Source organism: Polypterus senegalus, chromosome 15, assembly GCF_016835505.1.
Source record: "Polypterus senegalus isolate Bchr_013 chromosome 15, ASM1683550v1, whole genome shotgun sequence".
Lineage (NCBI taxonomy): Eukaryota > Metazoa > Chordata > Cladistia > Polypteriformes > Polypteridae > Polypterus > Polypterus senegalus.
The window spans coordinates 92,541,751-92,566,153 of NC_053168.1; the positions used below are offsets into that span (position 1 = coordinate 92,541,751).

General features: G+C 40.6%; 1 protein-coding gene across 3 annotated transcripts in view; it reads left to right on the plus strand.

Annotated features, from left to right (window-relative positions):
* The window catches only part of col14a1a (collagen, type XIV, alpha 1a), a 501,463-nt gene that overhangs the window by 389,005 nt on the left and 88,055 nt on the right, over nucleotides 1-24,403 (plus strand). For all 3 annotated transcript variants that reach the window (XM_039736768.1, XM_039736767.1, XM_039736766.1), the window contains exons 33-35: nucleotides 16,518-16,604; nucleotides 17,811-17,864; nucleotides 18,237-18,332. In XM_039736768.1, coding sequence (XP_039592702.1) covers nucleotides 16,518-16,604; nucleotides 17,811-17,864; nucleotides 18,237-18,332 — 237 coding nt within the window. The remainder of the gene's footprint in view (nucleotides 1-16,517; nucleotides 16,605-17,810; nucleotides 17,865-18,236; nucleotides 18,333-24,403) is intronic.

Below are 24,403 nucleotides of genomic sequence, written 5' to 3' on the forward strand. Positions count from 1 at the left end.
TTCTTCTTACTCTGTAAATTAAAGCAATACTTGAAGCGCTTTTGCCGTTTCAAAAACATTTAGTAATTTCAATTTTTGTGACAATTTCAACACCACACGCATATGATTATTGACCATATAGTATAGTAATTTAGTAGTATAGTAACGTATAGTAGGTTAATTATAACAACAGAGAAAAGCTATGAAATGCTAATAAAACTGTAGGTATGTAACTGGCACTGTGATTTCAAAATGCGGCAAGCCTCGTGGTGCTGAGGAAGAGCACTATACGTTAGCACAAGAGAGAGTTGTTGCATCCAATGTACAGTGCTTGTGGCATATCATGCGGCAGTAGTAATAGGTAGACTTTTTTTTTGCCCTGACGGTTAATTGAGTGACAAATAATTAAGGTTTTACTGTATACTAAAAGATGGCATACATATGATATGTATTTTAGTGAAAAAAATTACAATGAAGAAGGAAGCTCAAAATGAACCTATGTAAAAATATATAGATATTCAATTGACTTCTACACATGTGAAAGGAGAAAGACAGATCAGGACAAATGAAATTATAATGCAAATGTCTCAAGTCAATAAAAGTTGAGAAATGTTGATTCCTGAACCAATTTCACAATCATCAGGAGGTTCAATAACCCAACAAAATGCCCAATAATAAAGGGATTATTAACCAGTTAGTCAACGCATTTCATAAGCCAAACACAGCTGAATAGGTAGTGGATATGTTAAACAAAAACAAACTAATAAAGATTAATAGACTCAATAAATGTGTATACCAAATATGTATGACTTTAACAAAAGTATACAATTGCAATACCATCTGCTTTACCTGTATAATGGAAAATCTTTTTAAAAGTGTTTAAAATCTTTGTTGTGATTATTGAATGAATGAAAAAATGTGAACAAAATGGAAAATTTATTTTAAGTCAAAGTGAATCCAAACTTTATAGTACTCTTATTAAACTATATCTATAAATTAACTGGGGGAAATCTTAAATACTATTAGAGGTTCTAGAATTTTCCATAACCTCCAACAATGGACTAACCAAAAGAAAAATAGTACCACTTAGAATGAAGAGAAAGAAAAGAGATACCAAATACCTTATGGATTGTAGGTTATAAATATGAGAAGCCACCACTTAAGACAACTGCAGTCTTGGTGTTACGGGGGACCTGAAATGTTTGCAGCATAATTATATTGTAATATTTCAGAATGAAGGAAAATAACCAAAACTGGCTAAAAACAAAAAACAGCAACAACAAGAGGGACTTAATAAGCCATATGACATTCAAAAGCACAAAAAATTTGAAACAATAAAGAAATAAAAATGCCAATTTAACCACTTGTGTCCTAAGTGGTTTTTGCCATTATTGTGCCTAAATTACATACTTTAAACTTAATTGCTCTTATTTTGCTTATATAATAAAGAAGATGAAAATGGCTGAAGAGAAGTAAGTGTAACACTCACCTTCTTGCATATTTTTACAAGAAACTCTTTATATGAATACAAATCTTTGTTTCGCACCAATATCAACTGCATAAAACACAAAAAATGAGTTTTAGGAATTTTTCCTTAAAAATCTGGACTTTACAGTACCTAACTAAGACATTTTGTGATGCACAACTCTGGAATCATTTTGTTTCTGTGCCCCAATCTGTTGTGCCAAGTTTAGATTTCATATCCCATAGCATTGCAAAATTACACCGTTTGGCAGAAGCTGTCCCCTTTTTCAGATATATTTTGTATCCCATTCTTGAAGCATTTAGTCCATTGCACCTTAACAGTGTCATCTAAACGATGTCTATATTTATTTATTTGTATTTATATAACCCGACACAGACAGGCAGAGACACGAGTTCCAGCACAACACGCACCTTTATTCCTCCATGCAGAAATGGTTTTCTGTTTGCATCCCCACTTTTTAGCACAATACAAATAATGCCAACAGTTACAGCACAGTCCTTTTCCCCTCCAAACATCCACACAGACATTGTCCTTCTTCCTGAACAGTGGCAACTTGGCCCCCTTTTATAGGACACCCAGAAGAACTCCAGGTGTCTGACAAGTTTCTTCTTCAGCACTTCCTGGTGTGGCAAAAGTGCTGCCAAACGGGGCTCAGCAAACTGTGATGATGCCGGTGATGATGTCAGTTTCTGCTGCTGAGCTATGTGTTCTGCTTGTCGAGATGCATGTCGATCGTTTAAAACCCTGCACAGCAGCTGTCCTTTAGTCTCACTGCTTTGACTTGAGAGACGTTAAAGTGTCTCTCGCGGGACGTCCGGGCTGATTATTACTTTTCTTATTTTCTGAATTTGCGCATAGATTATTATTGTTCTCTTGTACATCCTTTTTTGCCTTCTTTTCTTTTTAAACGCTTTCGTGTCTCTTTTCAACGCACTGCTCTTTCTTCATTGCTTAGTCGTTCATGTGCCATCTAGAATGTATAACATTTTTAAGAGCTGGGAGCACATGAAGTGTGTCTGCCAAAAGCTTTCCAACAACTGCAATGTTAGATGTCCGTGAAATTGTTTGCAAGTAGGCGTGACGTGCAAAAGTCACCGTCTCACAGGTCTTGCTTCCTAAGGATGTAATGTCTAGTCTCGTGTGACGTCAAAGTGTCTCTCCAAGATGATCACGTCTCAACCCAAGATTTTTTATATAATAGATTGATATATACAGTACACCCCCAAATTGTGAAAAACTGCAACTTTTGAATGTGGTTAAAAAATTTTATAGTTTAAACCCTAAATACAGTATGCCCCCAAAGCATTTTAATTGTGTTGCAAACTCAGCTTAATACATTAATATATTACCTAAAAAATTAACTTAATACATTACCTAAAAACAATGTAAATGTAAACCCGTATACTGTACAGTACTGTACTGCTATGTCTCCCGCGATGCTAGAATGTAAAATACCAATGTTACCGCTATACATACTGTAATTCATGCAAGTGTGTTTTCTTTGTTATAAGCAGAGTAGATACATAATAATTTAATTTAATTAAAATACAGTAAAATGTATGGGTACTCACTCACCACTGATGAATGATATTGATGATGATGAAAACGATCAAACCATCCCTTACTGGCTTGAAAATCTTCAGGCTCCGGGGCTGTTGATGATCCTGGTTGTAGTTCTTCGGCACCTTCTACATTGTCTCCTGTAGTGAACTGCTGATACAGTTACCATGCTTTCTCACAGATGATGTTACCATCCAAAGGGATGTTTTTCATCCTGCAGTCGGTGATCTACAATGCCAAGGCAGATTCCATCCTGACAATATTTTTATTCCTTACAGTCATTACCTTTTTGGCACTATCACAGAAACTTACAAATACGGTAATCCGGATCACTGCCTCGTTCTTCTTTATGTAGCGTACGGTGCTTTCATTAATGCCATAGTGGCGCGCTACTGCACCATAACTTTTTAGTTCCCGGAGAAAATCCTGTAGTTCAATCTTCTCCTGGAGTGTTTTAAACTACTTCTGGCGCTTAGGCTCAGTGCCAGAAGCCTTAGAAGGTACAGGGCGTTTCGGTGACATCTTGTGCATTTATGAATTACAAAATTAATACAATAACAAGATGGAAAACACGAGGACACTCAGCTGGAGACGCATTACAGGGCAGCAGTCAATCAGCAGCAAGGGGAAATGAATAATGCTCTTGGATTGGCTACTTTCATCATTCCAAACCACGTTTGCCTCAGTGGTTGCTTCCTGTTCTCTCTACAGCACAGTATTGCTACGAAAAAAGCCATAAAAAATTGCAGAGGATATTTGTGCTTTCCGCTATCAATTAATAGTTAGGTTCTAAGGAAAAATCCGCAAACAACTGAGTCCGCGAACTCTGAACCGCGTATTTGCAGGGGTCTACTGTATTGTGATGCACAGCCAACAGCTCAACCTGGCTTGTACCCCTGAGAATGAAAGGATGGGGGAAGGCAGCTGCCTTTAGAGACTGCCTCCCCTAAGACGCTAGATGGCAACTCCCCTGGAGTATAGCAGTGGAGTTTGGTTTCTCAGCCCTGTTGGGTGCCGCCAAGGGGAGCTGTCGAAGGACCTGGGGAGTCATACTTTGCCTATAGTCTGGAAGTACTATTGGATCTTGCAGATAGGATTCCCGAAGTACTTCTGGGCTGACGAAAGAACTTGGATTCTCCAGCTGACCTGGAATTGCTAGCAAGTCACATGGGAGCAGGAACAGAAGCACTGTTGAAAGGATGGCTGTAGACCCAGCAAGTGAGCCAGAGTTGGGAGGTGTAGGACAGAGCTTGCTCGGAGATGTGGTGGAGAAAGAGAGAATTTATTATTGTACTTGGTGTTTCTCGGCAACCCCTAGCGTCCACACATTTACTATATATATATATATACATATACATACACACATTTTGTACATACACTATATATCAGCCCCAAAGCTAGGTACTCATGTTGTCACGCTTGGGTCACAGATTTGCACAGAGACACAGAAGGTCGTAGAAAAAAAAGAAGGATTTTTATTCAGACACCGCAAACACATGAGCTTAAACGTGCTCCATGACAAGTCAGATATAACAGTTCCGCTAGGAGCAGAGAGATAAAAGCAAACAATCAATTCCCAAACTGACAGGCGCTGCAAGGCTTATAAGTCGGCGGAGTACCGCGCGAGGCTTGTATTACGCGTTATAGTGCAAGGATAAGGAGCAATGTGTAGTCAGTGTTTCAGGGTTTGTGGTTTTCCCAGGGGCGTCTGTCTCTATTTGGGGTGCGATCAGCCCTCCAGCTCACACCCTCCCCCTCAGCTTTATTCACATTCCTGTGAATCAAGCGACTCTCTGTACTAGGTTCATTTAGTCGTGATAATACATCTGCGTTGACGTGTTCAGAACCTGGTCGGTGCTTTACTGTGAAACTGTAAGGTTGTAAACCCAGAAACCATCTCATTAGACGAGAGTTTGTATCTTTCTGTCGGTACAACCACTGGAGTGGAGCATGATCAGTTACCAAAGTGAAGTTTCGTCCCCACAAGTAATAGTGAAGCGCTTCCACAGCCCATTTAATTGCCAAGCATTCTTTCTCAATTGTAGAATAATTGCGTTCCCTAGGAAGTAATTTCCTACTCAAATATGTGATTGGATGTTCTTCTCCATCAAAAATTTGTGACAGGACTGCCACACCAAATGCACTTGCGCCTGTTTGCAAGATAAAATCTTTTGTGAAATCCGGGTTCCTTAGAACCGGGTAAGAAGACAATGCTTTTTAAATCGTTGAAAGAACGTTAGCAATTTTCTGTCCACAGGACAGGTCGGTTTTTCTGCCTCTAGTAAGTTCTGTAAGAGGAGCAGCTCTATGTGCAAAATTTGGAATGAATTTTCTGTAGTAACCAGCGAGTCCCAGAAAGGCGTACTTGTTTCTGTGTCTCAGGTCTCGGGTAAACAAGCATTTCTTCTATTTTCCTTAATTGTGGCCTAAGTAAACCCTTGCCCATAGAATAGCCTAAGTAATGAGTCTCGGACATGCCTAGTTTACATTTCTTAGGGTTAGCAGTAAGGCCAGCCTGTCTCAAGCTTTCAAGAACGGCTTGAAGCCGCTCTAAGTGTGTTTTCCAATCATTGCTAAAAATCACGACATCGCCAAGGTATGCCCCAGCATATTCAGAGTGAGGACGTAGGATCTGATCCATCATACGCTGAAAAGTTAGAGGTGCCCGTGAAGACCAAACGGAGTCTTGTAAATTCATAGAGTCCGTCAGGAGTCGCAAATGCCGTTTTCTCACAACTGCTAGCCTCTAAAGGCACCTGCCAATAGCCTTCGTGAGATCTAGCGTGGAGATATAGCTCGCCTGACCCAGTTTTTCCAACAGTTCATCGACACGGGCATGGGATAAGCATCGAATTTAGAGACCTTATTCAAGCGCCTGAAATCGATACAGAACCGAACCGAACCGTCTTGCTTTGGGACTAATACGACTGGGCTGCACCAGTCACTTTTACTTTCACGAATTACACCCAGTGTCAGCATCTTTTTTACCTCTTCAAGACAATATTTCGCGCTTCGTATCCGGAACGGCCGCATCTGTACGCGAACATCAGGTGCAGTGGTAATTTTATGTTTTGTAATGTTAGTCTTGCCTGGTAAATCTGAAAAGACATCAGTGTTCCGTTCTATCAAAGATAACAGTTCTGTCTTTTGCGTGTCAGTAAGATCGTTACCAATGGTAACATCGGACTGAGAAACAGCAGCCAAGGAAGTGTTAACCTCTTGTCGGTCGTGCCATTCCTTCAAGAGGTTAATGTGTAAAATCTGGAATGGTTTGCGCCGCCGGTATTCTAACCTTGTAATTTACTGGACTCATACGCTCCTCAATAATGGCGGGCCCTGCCATTTAGCTAAGAATTTGTGTGGATCCGAGGGAACCAGTACCAAAACACGATCGCCAGGTTTGAACTCACGGAGCTTGCTGCGCCTATCGTAAAGACGCTTCTGAGTTTCCTGTTCTCGTTGTTGGTGTTCCACAGCAATAGAGGAAAGCATAGAAATTCTGTCTTGCAACGAAATTAGTCGATCTGCAAAGCTTGGACCCTTAGCTGCTCTCTCGTTTCCTATCCATTCCTCACGCACCACATCCAGGATGCCTCGCGGCCGCCTGCCGAATAACAACTCGAAGGGACTCAAGCCAGTGGACGCCTGTGGTGATTCTCGCACGCGTACAAAACAAACGGTAGGACAGTGTTCCATGTTGTGGGATCATTATGAGCAACTCGCCTGATCATCTGTTTCAATGTTTTGTTAAATCGCCGGTTAAACCATTCGCTTGAGGATGGTAAACAGTAGTACTCAATTTCTTAATAGCAAAGCTGTCACACAATTGTTTCATCACACGAGAAGTGAAAGGTGTGCCCTGATCAGTTAAGATTTCTCTAGGGATACCAATACGAGTAAAAGTTTCACATAGTGCTTTAGCTACAGCCGAAGAGTTGGCCTTTTCAGCGATCATTTCTGGATATCGTGTCGCATAATCAACCAACACCAGCAAATATTGGTACCCATCCTTAGTCTTAGGTAATGGTCCCACAATATCTAATCCCACACGCTGAAAGGGAACTTCCAATATGGGCATAGGACAAAGGGGAGCCCGAGGAGGCTTATAAGCAGAGACGATCTGGCAGTCTGGACATGAAGTACAAAATCGTTCAACATCTTTTCCCATATTAAGCCAATAAAATCGTTTTGATAACCGGTCTCTAGTTTTGTCGGCACCGAGGTGCCCCCCCAAGATGTGTGAATGTGCCAGATGCAAAACAGTTTCCCTATGTGCTTCAGGTACCACCAGTTGTTCAATAAATTCCCTCCAAATGATCTGAGATCACTCTGAAAAGGCAACCGTCCTTTTCTATAAAGTGTGGGGTTTTCACACCCCGAATTACGCTCTTGGTAATAAGAGTCATAGCAGGGCGAGCCTGTTTAAATGCATATTCTAATGAGCTATCAGTATGCTGCAAACGCACAAAATATGATTGTTCGTTAACACTCGGTTTGTGTTCGAGGCGTTTGCAATCTGGGAAGATGTAGAAGGAGCAGCCCATTCTGGAAGATTGTCGGGGGTGACCTCCTCCGTCTCGCTGGAGAGATCGGGTTCAATATCTAAGTTGGGCTCTAGATTTTCCCGGCCGCTACCAGTTCTTCGTCTTGGATTTCTTCTTCTTCTCCCCCACCAAGTTCATTAGTGGACTGGACTACTGGTCCCTTACATTTATTAATCAGTTTCGAAAAAGGGCATTTCTCCGTCCTATGAGTAATGGCCAAGGGCACGAGTCCAAACGGCAGACCAAACCTTAAAGTGGCGCCCCCTATAAGTTAAAGGAAGAAGTAAAGTCTGATAATCTTTAACATCACCATGTACACAGCGTATTTTTACAGTCTCACAGTCTCTAAGGCATTGTTCATTAAGACAGTCTCGTCTCACAATACAAAGGGCACTTCCGAATCTAACAATGCTGAGATTTCTTTGTGTCCCAATTTCACCGGGATCAACAAGCCATCTTTTCCATCCGGACATGTAATAGTTGAGCAACAAATCTCGCCAGTCCAATCCCATTGAATGAGCTGGAGACAAGCGACAATCTCTTGCCAAATGGCCGAGCTGATCACATCGGAAACATCTACGGTCGGCTCCGCTTCCGAAATATCCTCTGACGCCCACGCCGACGTGCTCTGTAGCCTCCACGGTCTTGTCGACCGCTGTTGCCGCTGTCTCCCCAGAAACAGGCGTCCCATCTACGACTGGATTTCCGGGTCCTACCTGACCCCATTAGATTTTCAGGTCCTGCAGCTTGTCGATCGAGCGGCGAGAATGTCCTGGACGCTCGCTCACAGGTTGCGGCAGCACGAAATCCACCGCTCTTTCTCCAAGTGGACTGTGAACCCTCTAATCGCCTGGACATAATCGTTAATGATTTAATATCATGGCGTAGAAATTCATCTCAAGAACTTCAGGTATGCCGCCAGTAATATATTCACGACAACTGTTTCCATTACGTCTCCTTCAAACCAACAGTGCACTTTATGTATCAAATCTTGAATTTGCGCACGGATTGGGTCATCCATGTTTAGTTTCCAGTCTTTAAGTGCAAATGTTTTAGACTTCTGAAATAAGTCTTGGGCATCCATCTGTGCAACCACTCTGGTACCACTTGTCACGCTTGGGTCACAGATTTGCACAGAGACACAGAAGGTCGTAGAAAAAAAAGAAGGATTTTTATTCAGACACCGCAAACACATGAGCTTAAACGTGCTCCATGACAAGTCAGATATAACAGTTCCGCTAGGAGCAGAGAGAGATAAAAGCAAACAATCAATTCCCAAACTGACAGGCGCTGCGCAAGGCTTATAAGTCGGCGGAGTACCGCGAGAGGCTTGTATTACGCGTTATAGTGCAAGGATAAGGAGCAATGTGTAGTCAGTGTTTCAGGGTTTGTGGTTTTCCCAGGGGCGTCTGTCTCTATTTGGGATGCGATCAGCCCTCCAGCTCACAATGTATAAACCATTCACAAAGGGGCCAATATAGAATGTCCAATCAATCTAACACATTTACTCAAGTCAAAAACTGGCATACTCCAGACAGTGGAGTGGAACAGTGACATTCTATCAACTGGGGAAAGACTGCTGCCTCCGCAACAACAACCCGAATAAGCTGCCGAAAACAGATGAATACATAATCAGTATATCTGACCCATTTAACTATTTGCTGATGATGCTAGTTTTTATCTGAAAAAATAACCTGCAATGTATAAATTGGAAATATTTGTTCTGTGTTTATTATTTTACTGTTTCTTTTCATTCATTTTTTTAGTTTTTTACAAATATATACATATATTGAGAACTTTTGTTCTTTATTATTTACAGATGGTCTCTTTGAGAGTCCTTCTCCTTTGTTAATTAGGTTAACATCTTCCCCTGATTTTTTAAGATACCCAAGACTGCAGATATTTGTCAGTGAACCAGTGTTTATGAGGTTATGTGTGATGCACAGGCAGTCTGGAGTTGCAAGTTTTAGCTGAAGGAACAAGTTTACAAGTTTTAGCTAAAGGAACTTTTCAGCTCACAAGCTTAGGTTTCCTGATCTGTTTTCAGAAAGTAGAAGTAAAAAGGCAAAAGATTTACCCAACACACACATTGTTACTTACAACTTAGAACAAGCACCTGAGAGTCATTGGGATATAAGCAAAATGTCAGTCTGAATATGTTCCGTAGTCTTGGGAGAGAGAAACTCATACATATGAAGAAATCTATTTATGCAGTTTCCAATGCAGAATTTTATATTTTTAGTTTCTTAAGCAGTTTGGTGTACCTGAGGTGGAATAGATGTTACACTGGATTCATAAAGTATGTAGGCTTTTTCACTTTTTTGCACACGTCATTGTTTTGTAGATTTGATTACAAATGATGTGAGAAGCAAGTAATAGATTGGGCTACGGGTCAGTAATTCCTGTGTAATAATGGACAGTCAAAATAAAGCAAAAATACAATGCACTTGTGGGAGCAAAAACTGGTTGGCATCAGCCTCTGCAAAAGAAAGCAGAAAAGTCATTTTAGAGAGTCATTCTCCATGTCAGGTTCTCTGTTGAATGCCTCTTTCTGGTGGCCTTGAAAGATTTATATCTCAAGATGGGGATTCACGATGAAAGTGGGAACTGGGTAATTTCTCGTCAAGTCGGTGAACGTCTGAGCTGCAAACAGAAAAGTAGAGATTTGAAAATGTCACAGAAGCATGCATACTTGACAGTGGAGACATCTATATATATAATTCACTAAGGTAAGACAACCATGAAAAGCACGCCGGAAGGGGCGTGGATTCACTAAGCCGCCGACAAGTGAGACACCTATGGTGCACGAAGGAAGGAGCCACGCCCACCAACTCCATTGGATACGACGACAACTCGCAGGGCCACGCCCACCAAGTCAGACGCAAGAACACAGAAAAAGTGGCGTCATTTATATTCGTCTGTCGTGGAGGCCACATGCGGTGCAGGGCAGGTTAATGTCATGCACCTCCGAGCTGCGTTGACTGTTCATAGAGGCATGTTTATCGCCATATGCAGCATGTGAGGGGTATCTCATGGGATCTTTAAAACAATCCTTTACAACTGAGGTTAAAACACAATGAAGTAAGCAGTCTTTAAAAACCGAGTTTTCGGTTACAACGCATGACCACTTGCACCATAGCAAACTGTTTTACACACTACATACAGCAATTCGCATCCGCGACAAACATGCGTCTTCTTAGATGCTCCTGCAGGAACACGGAAGACATTTTCCTACCCACCAACACTCCTTTTTCACCGGCCGCGTCTACCCTCGCTCTCTAGGCATTCACACTGCCTGCCCATGTGCCCGGATGCAAAAACTCACCGACCACCCAGTTAGCCCCTTTCGTCTGTGCTAGGAGTCCACATGCACGTCTATGCCACGTTGACTTTTCATTATTCTTTTTGGTTTCGACACCATGAAAAACCATGCGAAAGGAACAACGAAGCCCCGCCCAGAAACTACCCCTCCTCCCACGTGCTCAGGAACGCACCTCAGACCACTGCCCGCCAAATCAAACAGCTCATCAAACACATACTCACTCGCATTGGTCTGTGCTCCGGTCCAAACCCAGCTGTGAGCCACGTTGACTATTCTTTTGCCCTCCATGGCTGCCGCTTCAAATGTATTTCATGGAAACAACAATTCTTTCAATGTTATGGAAATTCCTACTTCAGGTAACTGTTTCTGTCAGTCGGGTTTTTTTGGAGAAATGTCATTGACGAGACTGTTGCTCTCAAACTTCGTGACATGGCTCTTAGCTTTGTTTGCCAACATTGGGATAACTTCGGTGACGTGGTGTCCGTTGTTCTTAGTCACAGAGGCATTGTTATACAGTCTGCTCAACAATACGCTGATTACATGAATACGTCCGGACTCTATGGTGCAGCGTGTCAAACGGTTTGCGAGGGTATCCCATGGGATCCTTAAAACAATCCTTTACAACTGAGGTTAAAACACAATGAAGTGAGCAGTCTTTAAAAACTGAGTTTTCGGTTACGACGCTCCACCACGTGCTCCATGGCAAACTGTTTTACACGCTACATACAGCAATTCGCATCCGTGACAAACATGCGTCTTCTTAGATGCTCCTGCACTTTGTTCACACCCCCCTCCCACCTCGCTACTACCGTGGTCAGGTGTCTTGGTGGATTATATATAGAAAGGCAGCCGAAACCGCACAGAGCAATGAAAAGTCTACAGTTCCATCTTTTCATTCACTTTCTGTTGTATCCTCAAACCCTCCCTTTTTAGACAACTGTGTCTTTCCAGAAGTGTTTAGCATTCAATAAATAATTATGCATGACATTGACCGTGTGTCTACCCGGCGTGGGTAAGCCGTTGAGCCCCATTCGGGCTGCAAACCGTGGAATTCCGACTCATACGCTCCCCAGGGCCGATTCTGGCGACGGGCAAAAACGTGCCCCGCACGTGGGCGGCCAAACTCAAAGGCGGCCGTTGAGGAGACGTGCAGCAGCCGGCGACGCTGCGACCGGCGGCTGTCCGCCTTTGAATTTTAAAGTCTGAGGGCGGCCAACGACTATAGCAGCGGCGGCGTTTGCAGTGAGCAAAGTTTGACAAAGTTGCGTGTGGCGTGTATTGTAGTCGATGCGTTGATGCCTATTAGGGACTCCACATACATAGCGATTTGCTCGCGCGAGCGGGCGTATAAGCCTTTGATGGTCGCCGGCTCATCGCACGCTCTGTCTGAACGGTTCCATTGCTTACCATGTGTTTACGACACGCTCTCTAAATGTGTGTAGTCCCTTAGTCAACGTTCAACTTGCATGTTTAATAGTTGCGTCGCGAAGGCGATAGATTTCATGTGAGACGCGTACGTTCCTCAACGGGATTGCGAGTCAAGAGAAGTGGCAAAAGACAGCGGGGCTGCGGCGATCTCTGAATTGACTGTCACTGTGTGCAGAGCTGCCTGTCGCTTAGAACGATTAAATAAACCGGCTTTCTAATCTAGGCTGGTTTGGTTTAAAATTAATCGTTTGAAATTAAATTTTATTTATACATCCCGACTCTAACCCTAACACCGTCTTAATCCTGTTTGAAGTAGTACATGTAATAGTAATATCCGTCATATCATAATAGAAAATAGGTACGTAGGGCGGCGAAACCACATTCGCACAAAGGCGTCCGTCTACCCAGGATCGGCCCTGACGCTCCCACTTAGATGCTCCTGCACTTTGTACACACCCACCTCGCTACTACCGTGGTCAGGTGTCTTGGTGGATTATATATAGAAAAGCGGCCAAAACCGCACAGAGCAATGAAAAGTCCACGTCAGTCACATGTACATCTGGACTGTGTAAAGACGACGACTCAAGTGACAAGTTGGAGGTGGGCACATGACCGGGCAGTACATACTGAACGAGAAATCAGCAGACTAGCTTGACGGACGGAGCTGAATGGACGTCCTTCTCTCCTCCCGTTAATAATAATTCATTACATTTATATAGCGCTTTTCTCAGTACTCAAAGCGCTATCCACACAGGGAGGAACCAGGAAGCGAACCCACAATCTTCCACAGTCTCCTTACTGCAAAGCAGCAGCACTACCACTGCGCCACCCGTTCCACTCTCCGCGCCGTGAACCCCCATCCCTCCGTCTGGCAGCAGAAGGCGCGAGGACGATCCGCCGGTTTTCAGTCACGGACGATTGTGTGTTGGTTCGTTCCGTGCATTGTTACAATGTTGCTTTTCTTGCCGATTTATTACATTACCGATTTTTCAAATGTTAATTTTCTGCCTGTGGTTAAAATTCATTAAAAAAACGGCCTGATTATGCGGCGTATGGTACGCCGCGGGTTGGCTAGTTTGTAATATTTGCCCATCACTCCACACTCAATAACCAATAATAAAGTGAAACCGTATTTTCAGAAAGGTTTTCAAACTTGTTAAAAATTAAAATCTAAACTCTCTCATTCAGATAAGTATTCAGGTACTTAATTCAGTACTTTGAACAAGTTTATTTGTCTGCAATTACAGCTTTGAGTGTTCATGAGAAAGTCTCCACAATTTTTAGACACCTGGATTAGGACAGTGAATCCCATTCCTCCTGGCAGATACTCTCAAGCTCTTTTAGATTGGATCGGAAGTGTCTTTAAACTGCCATCTTCAGATCTCTCCGTAGATCACGGGTGTCAAACTCCAGTCCCAGAGGACCGCAGTGGCTGCAGGTTTTCATTCTGACTATCTTCTTCATTAGTGACCATTTTTAGCTGCTAATTAACTTCTTTTTCTTTAGTTTTAATTAAACTTCACTCAGGCCCCTTAGTTGTCTCTTTTTCCTTAATTAGCAGCCAAACAATAATGAGACACGAAATAAGCCTCCACATGATCAGCTCACCTGTGTCCATCACACAATTTGTGAAAATAAAGAAAGGTGGAGGTCTCAGTAAGGTTGATCTCCGAGGTCACCCAAACATTTTAATAGTGTTCTTAGAAAAAACAGAAAATCAGCAGTTTTAGAAATGTCTGCTGTGGTGGAATGAGAGCAGCAACAAGCTGTGGAATTAAATAACGAGTGTAATGAACAGCAAGAATTGGCTTCTCATTAAGAAACTGGATGGAGTGAAATTGGTTGGAGTTTGACGTTTCAGTTTAGCTTGTCATCTTGTGGCTCGTTTCACATCTCATTTCTGTTTGGCTGTCATTTAATAAAGAAACGAATCAATTCTGATGTCTGAATCCTTAAAAACAGGGCCATTTCAATGAAGGGAAAGGAAGTTAATTAGCAGTGAATCCAGGTCAATGATTAGGAAAAGGGTTACAATGAAAACCTGCAGACACTGCGGCCCTCCAGGCCCGGAGTTCGACACCCCTGCTATCTGAGTCTGGGCTTTGACTACCCCAGTCAAGGACAGTGAGCACTTCAGCACTGTCCAGTCTGTATGCTTCGGCCCATTGTCACTGTGAGGTGAACCTTTGCCCCAATGCGAGGTTGCCTGCACTTTGGAGCAGGTTTTTCTTGAAGGACCTCTCTGCACTGCGGTGGGTTGGCACCCTGCCCAGGATTGGTTCCTGCCTTGTGCCCTGTGTTGGCTGGGATTGGCTCCAGCAGACCCCCGTGACCCTGTGTTTGGATTCAGCGGGTTGGATAATGGATGGATGGATGGACCTCTCTGCATGTGACTGTATTCATCCTTCCTTCAATCCTGACCAGCCTTTCCTGTCATTGCCGCTAAGAAGCAGCATCCCCATAATGTTTTTCCGCAGTGTTGGTACAGTAGTACGCAGGTGATGAGCAATGCCTGATCGTCAATGGGCATAGTGTTTGAAATTTTTCCCCAAGGATTTCAGTTTTTGCCTCATCAGACCAAAGAATCTTTTTCTACATGCTCTCAGAGTATATGCGGACTGTCCTGTGCCTTTGACTCGAGAGTGGTATCTGTTAGGCCACTACCATAAACGTCTGATTGCTTTGCTGATCTATCTCTGCAAAGGACTTCTGAGGCTTTATTACGGTTACTATTGGGTTCTTGTTCACCTTCCTGACCACAGCCCTTCTTGCCCGGTTACTCAGTTTGGCTGGATGGCTAACTCAGAGAAGAGTCCTGTTGGTTCCAAACTTATTCAGTTTCACACCTATTGATGACATAGTGAATGCGCTTGGAAATAGTCTGATTTTAGAAATTGTTTTATACCCTTGACCTGATCTGTGCCTCAGCAAAATTTGATTGCGGAGGTCTACAGACTTTGGATTCCTTGGTTTGCTATTTGTCCTGACATTCATTGTAGATTGTCGGACAGGTGCATGCCTTTCTAAACTATGCCAATTCAATTCAATTTTTCATAGGAGGACTTCAGTGAAATTCTAGACACACCTAATGAATAAATTAAAGCAATCAGAATGCACCTGAGCACAATTTGGAGTGCCACAGCAAAGGGTCTGAATACTTATATAATTGAGAGTTTTCAGTTTTTGATTTTGAGAAAGTTTGCAAACCTGTCTGAAAGCATGATTTTACTTTGTTATTATGAAAAACTGAATGTATATTGACCTGTATAAATTACAAATGTACCCATTTAAAATTTAATATAAAATGCAATAAAGTGTACAAAAAAGTGAAGGGGTCTGAATACTTCCTGAATTCACTATAAGTATGTGCAGCAGCTTGCAGATTTGACATAAGAGTTTAATTAGTCAGTCAGTCATTGTCCAACCCGCTATATCCTAACGCAGGATCACAGGGGTCTGCTGGAGCCAATCCTAGCCAGCACAGGGTGCAAGGCAGGAACAAACCCCGAGCAGGGCGCCAGCCCACCACAGGGCACACACACACACACACAAAGCACACACTAGGGACAATTTAGGATCGCCAATGCACCTAACCTGCATGTCTTTGGACTGTGGGAGGAAACCAGAGCACCCGGAGGAAATCCACGCAGACACGGGGAGAACATGCAAACTCCACGCAGGCAGGACCCGGGAAGCAAACCCAGGTCTCCTAACTGCAAGGCAGTAGCGCTACCACGCGCCACTGTGCCGCCCAGAGTTTAATTAGTCATTCCAAAAATTAAGTGTATGAAGTCTCCACTTGAGTGAAGTGTGCACTCGAATACTGTTTCCAATTTTCTATAAATTTCTTTTTTGATCATCACTTTTAACCATTGTTTTACTTCAATTGTAATTACATCTCTGCTGTACAGTACTCAATCTATTCAGTGATTTTAATCTGCCAGTCAACCTAAAGGTATGTTTCTGGGTTGATGGAAGAGGTCAGAGTCTGTAGAGGAAACCCATGTGACAAGCAGCAGAACATGTGGACAGATGACACTTAAGTACTTCACAATGAATTAAGAAAGGCTTTTGTAAAAAAGTAATAATTTTAAAGTGTTTTTATCACAATTGAACCATAAAGATCCATAAGTATGTATGTTACAGATACTTTTACTTTGTATATATTTTTGTCATGGTAATTTTGCTTCTATTCTAGAGAATTGAAGAGAACTGTTCTGCATTGCCACATGCCTGCACCTGCTCTCAGGACAGCAAAGGTCCAGCAGGGCCACCTGGACCACCAGTAAGGATTTGCACAGCTTTTTTTTCCTTGGATGAGAGTATTTATTAAAAATTTGTATTCCAACTTGAAAAGCACCAATTAAATATATTACTTAATTTTCAAAAATATAACCATTTTAAATCCTTTGGTCAACATTTCTCTTCTTTTGTACGTCCATCCCTTGGCTTTCACTCCTTAGGTCATGTATTGTACACTATTTCAGAAAGTAATTCTAGGGTGTGTCTTTATCTTAAAGTGTTAATATTGTATAGTTAATGAGAATAGCAAACTTATGTGTTTCTGTCCTTAATGCCTTAGGTGTGGTGGCGTTCTTCTGTCAGTATTAACAATGTGTTTTAGTGAAACCAGCTTATATTTAAAAATGTTTTATATTAAATGTTATATTTTAAAAATTTTAATCTAAGACTTGGTTAGGCTTCTAAAACATACTTCAGTTAGCTGTCAGTTTCAATATGGGAATGGCACATATAGTTTTCTTTCATTACCCTTTTATTCTAGAGAAATAACTGAGGCAAATTTCAAATCACAGTCGCATAACTTTGTTTTATATAGTGTTTTTCCCATTGAGAAAGGACAAATTATCATTTATACAGTATGCCTACTGTAGTTAGAATAAGGCACAAATAACATTCAAAACAAACAGTCTCAAGGTAGACTATAGTTGCATTCAAGAAATATCAGATTGATCATTAATCTCAAACATTTCAATTCATTTAAAATGATATCGGAAAGATTTTCTTAACTGATTGGACTGCCAACACAGACTCTACTATAGAAAACCCAGGAGTGGGTTGGCGGCTAGTTAGCTGAGGTCTCCAGGACTATAACTTTATTTTTGACTTTCTCTTTTATAATTTTAATCTCAACCATTGTCAACTGGCCATAGCTCATCAACCAATTTATGGACAAATATTCTTGGTTTCCATGTTTGATCAGTTACTACCAGGTCTTTGTGTGATTTAACAAATCCGCATTTATATGGGCACCAGTTCTGTATTTAGTAATTAGTATAATTGTATTTTAATTGAAAATTGTTCAAAATGTTCTGCTCCTACATTCAATAAAGAGCGCTATACAATAATATAATTTGTATCATATTGTATATTCTTGTTTTTACACAGTTATGTTACCTCAATATTAAGTTCTTTGCTAGAAGTAGTTAAATAAATGAGGCTTATAGTAAATTTGTACTTTTTTTCTTGATAGGGTGGGCCAGGAATCAGAGGTCCAAGAGGGGAACGTGGAGAATTAGGTCCACAAGTGAGTAATTTTTAATGCTTTTGAGAAAGATGAAAAATTTGATAAATTCGGCTGCCGTAAAAAAGCCGTCTTTCTAAAGTTGATTGACATCTTCCAGCATTCCATTTAACAGTGAAGTACTGTATATTGTATAGAGTAATTAAAATAGAAGAGCTTTTTTGAAATGGGCTGATTTGAAGAGCATGAAGTCCTGTTTGGGTGTCTGCTTGAGTATGCTGTCTAATGAACTTGTATATCACTCATTATTCCATCCTACCTTGTAAAGTCTCTAGACTAAGACAGTCTAATATGTGATTAAGTTTTTTTGTCTTACCTTAAGGCCATGCATGCAACAGTTTATATACATGCATTCTTGTTTTTCTTGCTTTAAAGGGACCTGAAGGACCTCGGGGAGAAGTTGGGTCACCAGGGCCACAGGGGCCCCCAGGACCTCAGGGACCAAGTGGACATTCTATACAAGGACCTCCTGTAAGAGTTTTAAATGTGGCATACATTATTTTAGACATGCTTATTTTATTATCATTAAAAGAATATGCAACAGTTTTTATTTATAATACTAATTAAAAGCGAGACTTCAAAATCTTTTAATGTTTTTTCCACTAAGTACAATGTATTCTATACTTATGAATAATTTCTCAATACAGTAATCCCTCCCCGATCGTGGGGGTTGCATTCCAGAACCCCCCGCGATAGATAAAAATCTGCGAAGTAGAAACCATATGTTTGTATGGTTATTTTTATATATTTTAAGCCCTTATAAACTCTCCCGCACTGTTAACATTATTAGAGCCCTCTAGACATGAAATAACACCCTTTAGTCAAAAGTTTAAACTGTGCTCAATGACAAGACAGAGATGACAGTTCTTTCTCACAATTAAAATAATGCAAACATATCTTCCTCTTCAAAGAATGCATATCAGGAGCAGAGAATGTCAGAGAGAAAGAGAGCGCGAGAGAAAAGCAAACAATCAAAAAATCAATACGTGCTTTTGAGCTTTTAAGTATGCCGAAGCACCGCGATAAAGCAGCATTTTTTAGAGGAGCGTCCGTATCCTTTAGGCAAACAGCCTCTGTGCAAACAGCTCCTCTGCTCACACCCCCTCCGTCAGGCAGAGAGAGTGAGAGAGACAGAGAAAAGCAAACATCGTATATCATTGAGGAGTTTTAGTTAATATGTAATACATGCTCTGATTCGGTAGCTTCTAAGCCATCCGCCAATAGCATCCCTTGTATGAAATCAACTGGGCAAACAAACTGAGGAAGCATGTACCATAAATTAACAGACCCATTGTCTGCAGAAATCCGCAAACCAGCGAAAAATCTGTTATATATATTTAGATATGCTTACATTTAAAATCCGCGATGGAGTGAAACCACGAAAGTGGGATCACTGTATACAGTATAATCTGTGAAGTCCACTGCATATATATCAGTCAGGTACCAAACAGCACCAACATTCTTACCCAAAAGTTACCCCACCCCATCCTGAGTAGTAAGGACAATGATTAGTTAAGATTTAATTATACAGAGGGGCCACCAACCTAAACACAGCACCTATGAAAGGAAATGTAAAAGGCACTGGAGAAAAGACAATATGCGAAGAGCAAGAGAAAGCACCATGGAACAACAGACATCTAGAATTTTAGAACAGAGGAATTCCAGGCATTACTGGACCTTGTTCACTTGAGTCGCAAATAGCACCAGTTGTATTCAGCAATAAAATATAGATAGTCAGTATCTGCCATGACAAAATTGGGAGTTTTCTTGCATGTTGGAAGCAAAAGTTTGACAGCAAGACTTTTCATAGACAAAAATGATTCCAATAGTCAGAATTAAAAGGCAGTAATGAGAGATCTAAAAGTCTAATTTTTAAGCTAAATTAGAAGATTAAATGCATTTTGAGACAACCCTATCTCCAGAGATTTTTTGTGTAAAGCAGTGATTTTGTCCTCTGATGAATTTTTGTACAAAGTGAAGACTATACAAAATAATATCTCTAAACAAGACAAAATTTCTGTCTTGAAAATTTCTGTCATATGATGTACCTCCTGAATTTGTCCAGCCTGGAAATAATTAAGGAGTATTTCTGCTGGCTTAAAATGCCCAAGGATACTTTTGATTTCATTACAGTTTGTAAGGTTTGTTGCAGGGCTAAGTAATCTCATGGTTTGCCTGCTGGTTTGCAACCTTTACCAGATCCTCCGCAACCATGGAAAACAATGTCAATGGATTTTATCACTGATTTATCTTCTTCTAAGTGATTTAAGACAATTTTAATTGTGGTAGGTAGACTCTCAAAATATACTCATTTTAAAGGAGTTACAAATGGCCAGAGAGTTATCTTATATCTTCCTACAAAGGATAGTGTGCCTGCATGGTTTTCTAACATGCAATGCTTCAGATTGAGGAGCTCAATTTGCTTTCCAATTTTGAAATTTATTTTGTGAAAGTTAGGGTTGTTCAATTAATATTACCTCTGGTTGTTATCTGGAAGTCAAAGGGAAAACTGAATGGGGTAATTGTGACCTTGATAAGTTTCTCTGATATACAGTTTTTCCAGTCAAGATAACTGATTTGAGTTACTGCATTTTCCGCAATTCACTCAGCTTTGATTAGGTAAAATGGCTTGTGAATTTTGCGCCAGGTTTAAATGTGTTTCAGGTCATCCACTAGGATTGTTACAACCCATCTCTGCTTTCAATAGATCCTGGGTATGTATCAGCATAAACTTCATTATTGAACTTCCAACCTTACAGAATATTACACCTATATTAATAATATTTGATTGTTTTTCCAAGAATGCACATTTTATATTTAAAATGCTTCCAACAACTGAAAAGATGGCTGATATTGTATACGTTTTAAGCCCTATGGTTTTCCTTCATCAATAATTTCAGATAGAAGTTTATCTCCAGGTTCTAGCAATTATTGTATGATAATTTAGAGTATACTCTAAATTTGACTTCTGGTTATCACTCTCCAGCAAATGGATAAACAGAGTGGGTAACCAGAGACTTGGTAAAATGTATACTGTTTATAAGATGAAATAATTACGATGCCTGGAAAAATATTTGGCTGTAGGGTGAACTTCCTAGAATTTTTTTTATCATTCTGATATAGGAATATCTCCTTTTGAAGATTTGTTTGGGTTTCAAAATAATTTAATGGGTATTGCCTCAATTTGTTGAAGCATCCCTAGTTTGTCTGAGAACGTTTCAAGGTTTAAAGAAGTCTGGATGTTAGTACAAGAAAACCTGCAGAGATATGAAAATACTACCAAACAATTTCCTGATTACAAAAGATGATCAGCTTTAAAGGTTTGAACTGGGCAGAGGGTGTGACTCACTACACGAGACATTCGTCAGAGGATTCCATTTTAAAAGCTAGGTCTCCGTTATATCAGGCCCAACATAGTCCTTGACAAGTTTTTGGTCTATTTGCTATAGGCTGTCCCTTCCCATTTATTTTAAAATATATCCAGTCTTTCATGTGTCTAATTTAAAACCTTTTCTAGTCCTTATTGTAGAAATAGCTCACCAGTGAAGTTATGGTCCTGAAGAGCTATCCTGGGTTTGCTTTGCCGATTTCAATACTCCACCACTGTTGAGTTCTTTTTATCTTTATTTTCATGGCCAGCCAGATTGGCGCATCCAGAGGTTCCACATTAGAGGGAGGGCTCTGCTATGAGCTGTTCATTTTAAAAATGTATTCGTTCATAAAATACATTTTTGAAAGCAAAAATATTTGTGGGAATATAGGGGTTTATTACTAAAGTATTAACTAAATTATTATTTAATAAAAACTATCCAAAAATTTCAAGGTATGCTGCCATATAAAATCTTTCTACAATTACTAGAATAATTGTGTTACCCTTGGAGGGAGGTAGATCAGTTACAAAATCCAACCATTTGCTGCTAAGACCTAACTGGATTTAGTAATGGTTACAATAGATAACCAGGTACATTTTAGTTTCTAATACAGGCCTCACAAGGCAAAATATTCTTTCACACCCTTTCCCATGACCCCCAAAAATACCTGGTAATTATTTCATTAATCTTAAATTTACCAGGATGGTCAGCAATTAAAAAAAAAAATCACCACCCCAGTTAAGAAACTTAAAAGAAAGTGATACAAGAAATAGCAACACCCTGCCAGGAAGAAGTGCACACTGATTCTGCTCAGAAATTTCTTGCAATAGACAATGTTATATAAAGTCCTTAGTAGCTGTACTTGAGTTAAAGTAGAGTTATCTTTCTGGAAAATAACCTAAGTTAAAATAAAATTTGCCCATGAAAATACTACTCAAATTTAAGATTCTGATGTTTCTGATATTAAATGTACTTAAGTATCAAAAGAACAAGTAAATGTGGGAGCTCTACTTGTTTTATACATGCAAAAAATTCAGGCAGTTTTCTTTTGTATACGAGTTGTATTTCAATCACTAACATATGAGCCAAGCTGGTATCACCTCCTTAAACCTGAGGCTATCGATAGATGCATCCAAAGATGAACCGGGCACAAACATTTACAAGTGCTTAGTATTTTTTATTCCAACCACAAAGTAATCAAAATAAAGTACAGTGCAGTCAATCCAATAAATATTCTTCAATGAATACTTAGATAAAATTGCATCCTTAGTAAAGATTAAAATAAGTCATTAAATAAATTAATACAGTTAAAATCTTTCGGGTTTAAAAAACTCAGGAATTGTCTGTTTTAAAAACCTTCATAAGCCTATGTACTTCTGTCTAAAAATCTCATCTCCTCTGCTCTCCTGACTAGATGTGCTCAGGTTGCAGAGACACCCTCCGATAAGAGCAGTCTTCCCTCAAATTGGTTTGAACTACAGTCACACCATTCAGTCACCACAAGCCTACCTTGATTTCCTGCCACCGTTGCATTGTCTCCTGCATGGAAGCCTGCTCCTTACTCCCTTGACCTTCAGCAGGGAATTGTTCAGAGTTGATGGTTGCTCATGATCCTTGCGCGCTCAACAGAATGCCTTCAAGGCCACTTCCTGACTGCTTTTCTCATTTCTGTCACACTGGCTCAGCTTCATCCTGACCTTTTTTCAGTTCCTTTGCTCTATTTAACTTCTGGATTTTTCTCTTCCCTGTTTCTCTTCACTATTTGGAGAAGAGGCAGCCAGCAGTTCATATTTGAATAGTGTAAAATGATCATACTCGACACACTTAAAAAGGTTTGGCGCAGCCACCTGTATAATATCCCTAGCTACAAAAGGCTTTGAAAGGAACCATAAGACTGAGTCCAAAACAGAACTGAAGTTGAGTTGCAAATATGGCGGTTTTAAATAGTCAGACCGGAAATAACATGGGGAACCGGAAGTGACCATTTTCCGATGTCATTCGAGACACCGGAACCGGAAGTTAACTCAGATAGGTTCCCCCACTGCTGCTCTGTAAAGATAACAAGAGAAGATTTAGTGCACTGCTCCACCCCCTGGCCTGGCATGGATTTACCTTCACTTGGTCCATACAACGTCCTACTATTCGCACGTGCATGACAGTAGCAACATAAAATAATTGTGAGTGTATGTATGTGATTTAATATACAGTAATCCCTCCTCGATCGCGGGGGTTGCATTCCAGACCCCCCCGTGATAGGTGAAAATCCGCGAAGTAGAAACCATATGTTTGTATGCTTATTTTTATATATTTTAAGCCCTTATAAACTCTCCCACACTGTTAACATTATTAGAGCCCTCTAGACATGAAATAACACCCTTTAGTCAAACGTTTAAACAGTGCTCCATTACAAGACAGAGATGACAGTTCTTTCTCACAATTAAAAGAAAGCAAATATATCTTATCTTTGAAGGAGCGCCGTCAGGAGCAGAAAATGTCAGAGAGAGCGCAAAGAAAAGCAAACAATCAAAAAATCAATACATGCTTTTAAGTATACAGAAGCACCGCGATAAAGCGGCATTTTGTAGAAGAGCGTCCGTGTCCTCTGTGCAAACAGCCCCTCTGCTCACACCCCCTCCGTCAGGCAGAGAGAGTGAGAAAGATAGACAGAAGCAAACAAGCACCGCGCGGGAAGCATATCTTATAGCATTGAGGAGTTTTAGTTAATATGTAATACATGCTCTGATTGGGTAGCTTTTAAGCCAACCGCCAATAGCATCCCTTGTATGAAATCAACTGGGCAATCAAACTGAGGAAGCATGTAACCTAAATTAAAAGACCCATTGTCCGCAGAAAGCGAACCAGCGAAAAATCCATGATATATATTTAGATATGCTTACATTTAAAATCCGCGATAGAGTGAAACCGCGAAAGTCAAAGCGCGATATAGCAAGGGATTACTGTATATGTAAGCATTTCGGTAAAGCGCTATTCAAATCATGTATTTTTTTTCCTGAGAGGACACCTCATTCATGGTCAAATACCAAGTTACATTAATATTTCCTTTTTCACAAAAAAAGCCCACTGTTCATTTACATGTTTGGATACTTTGTTGGTTCTGCAGTGTCTGTGGATGCACTGAATGCAAGCCTCTTCACTCATGTATCACACCAT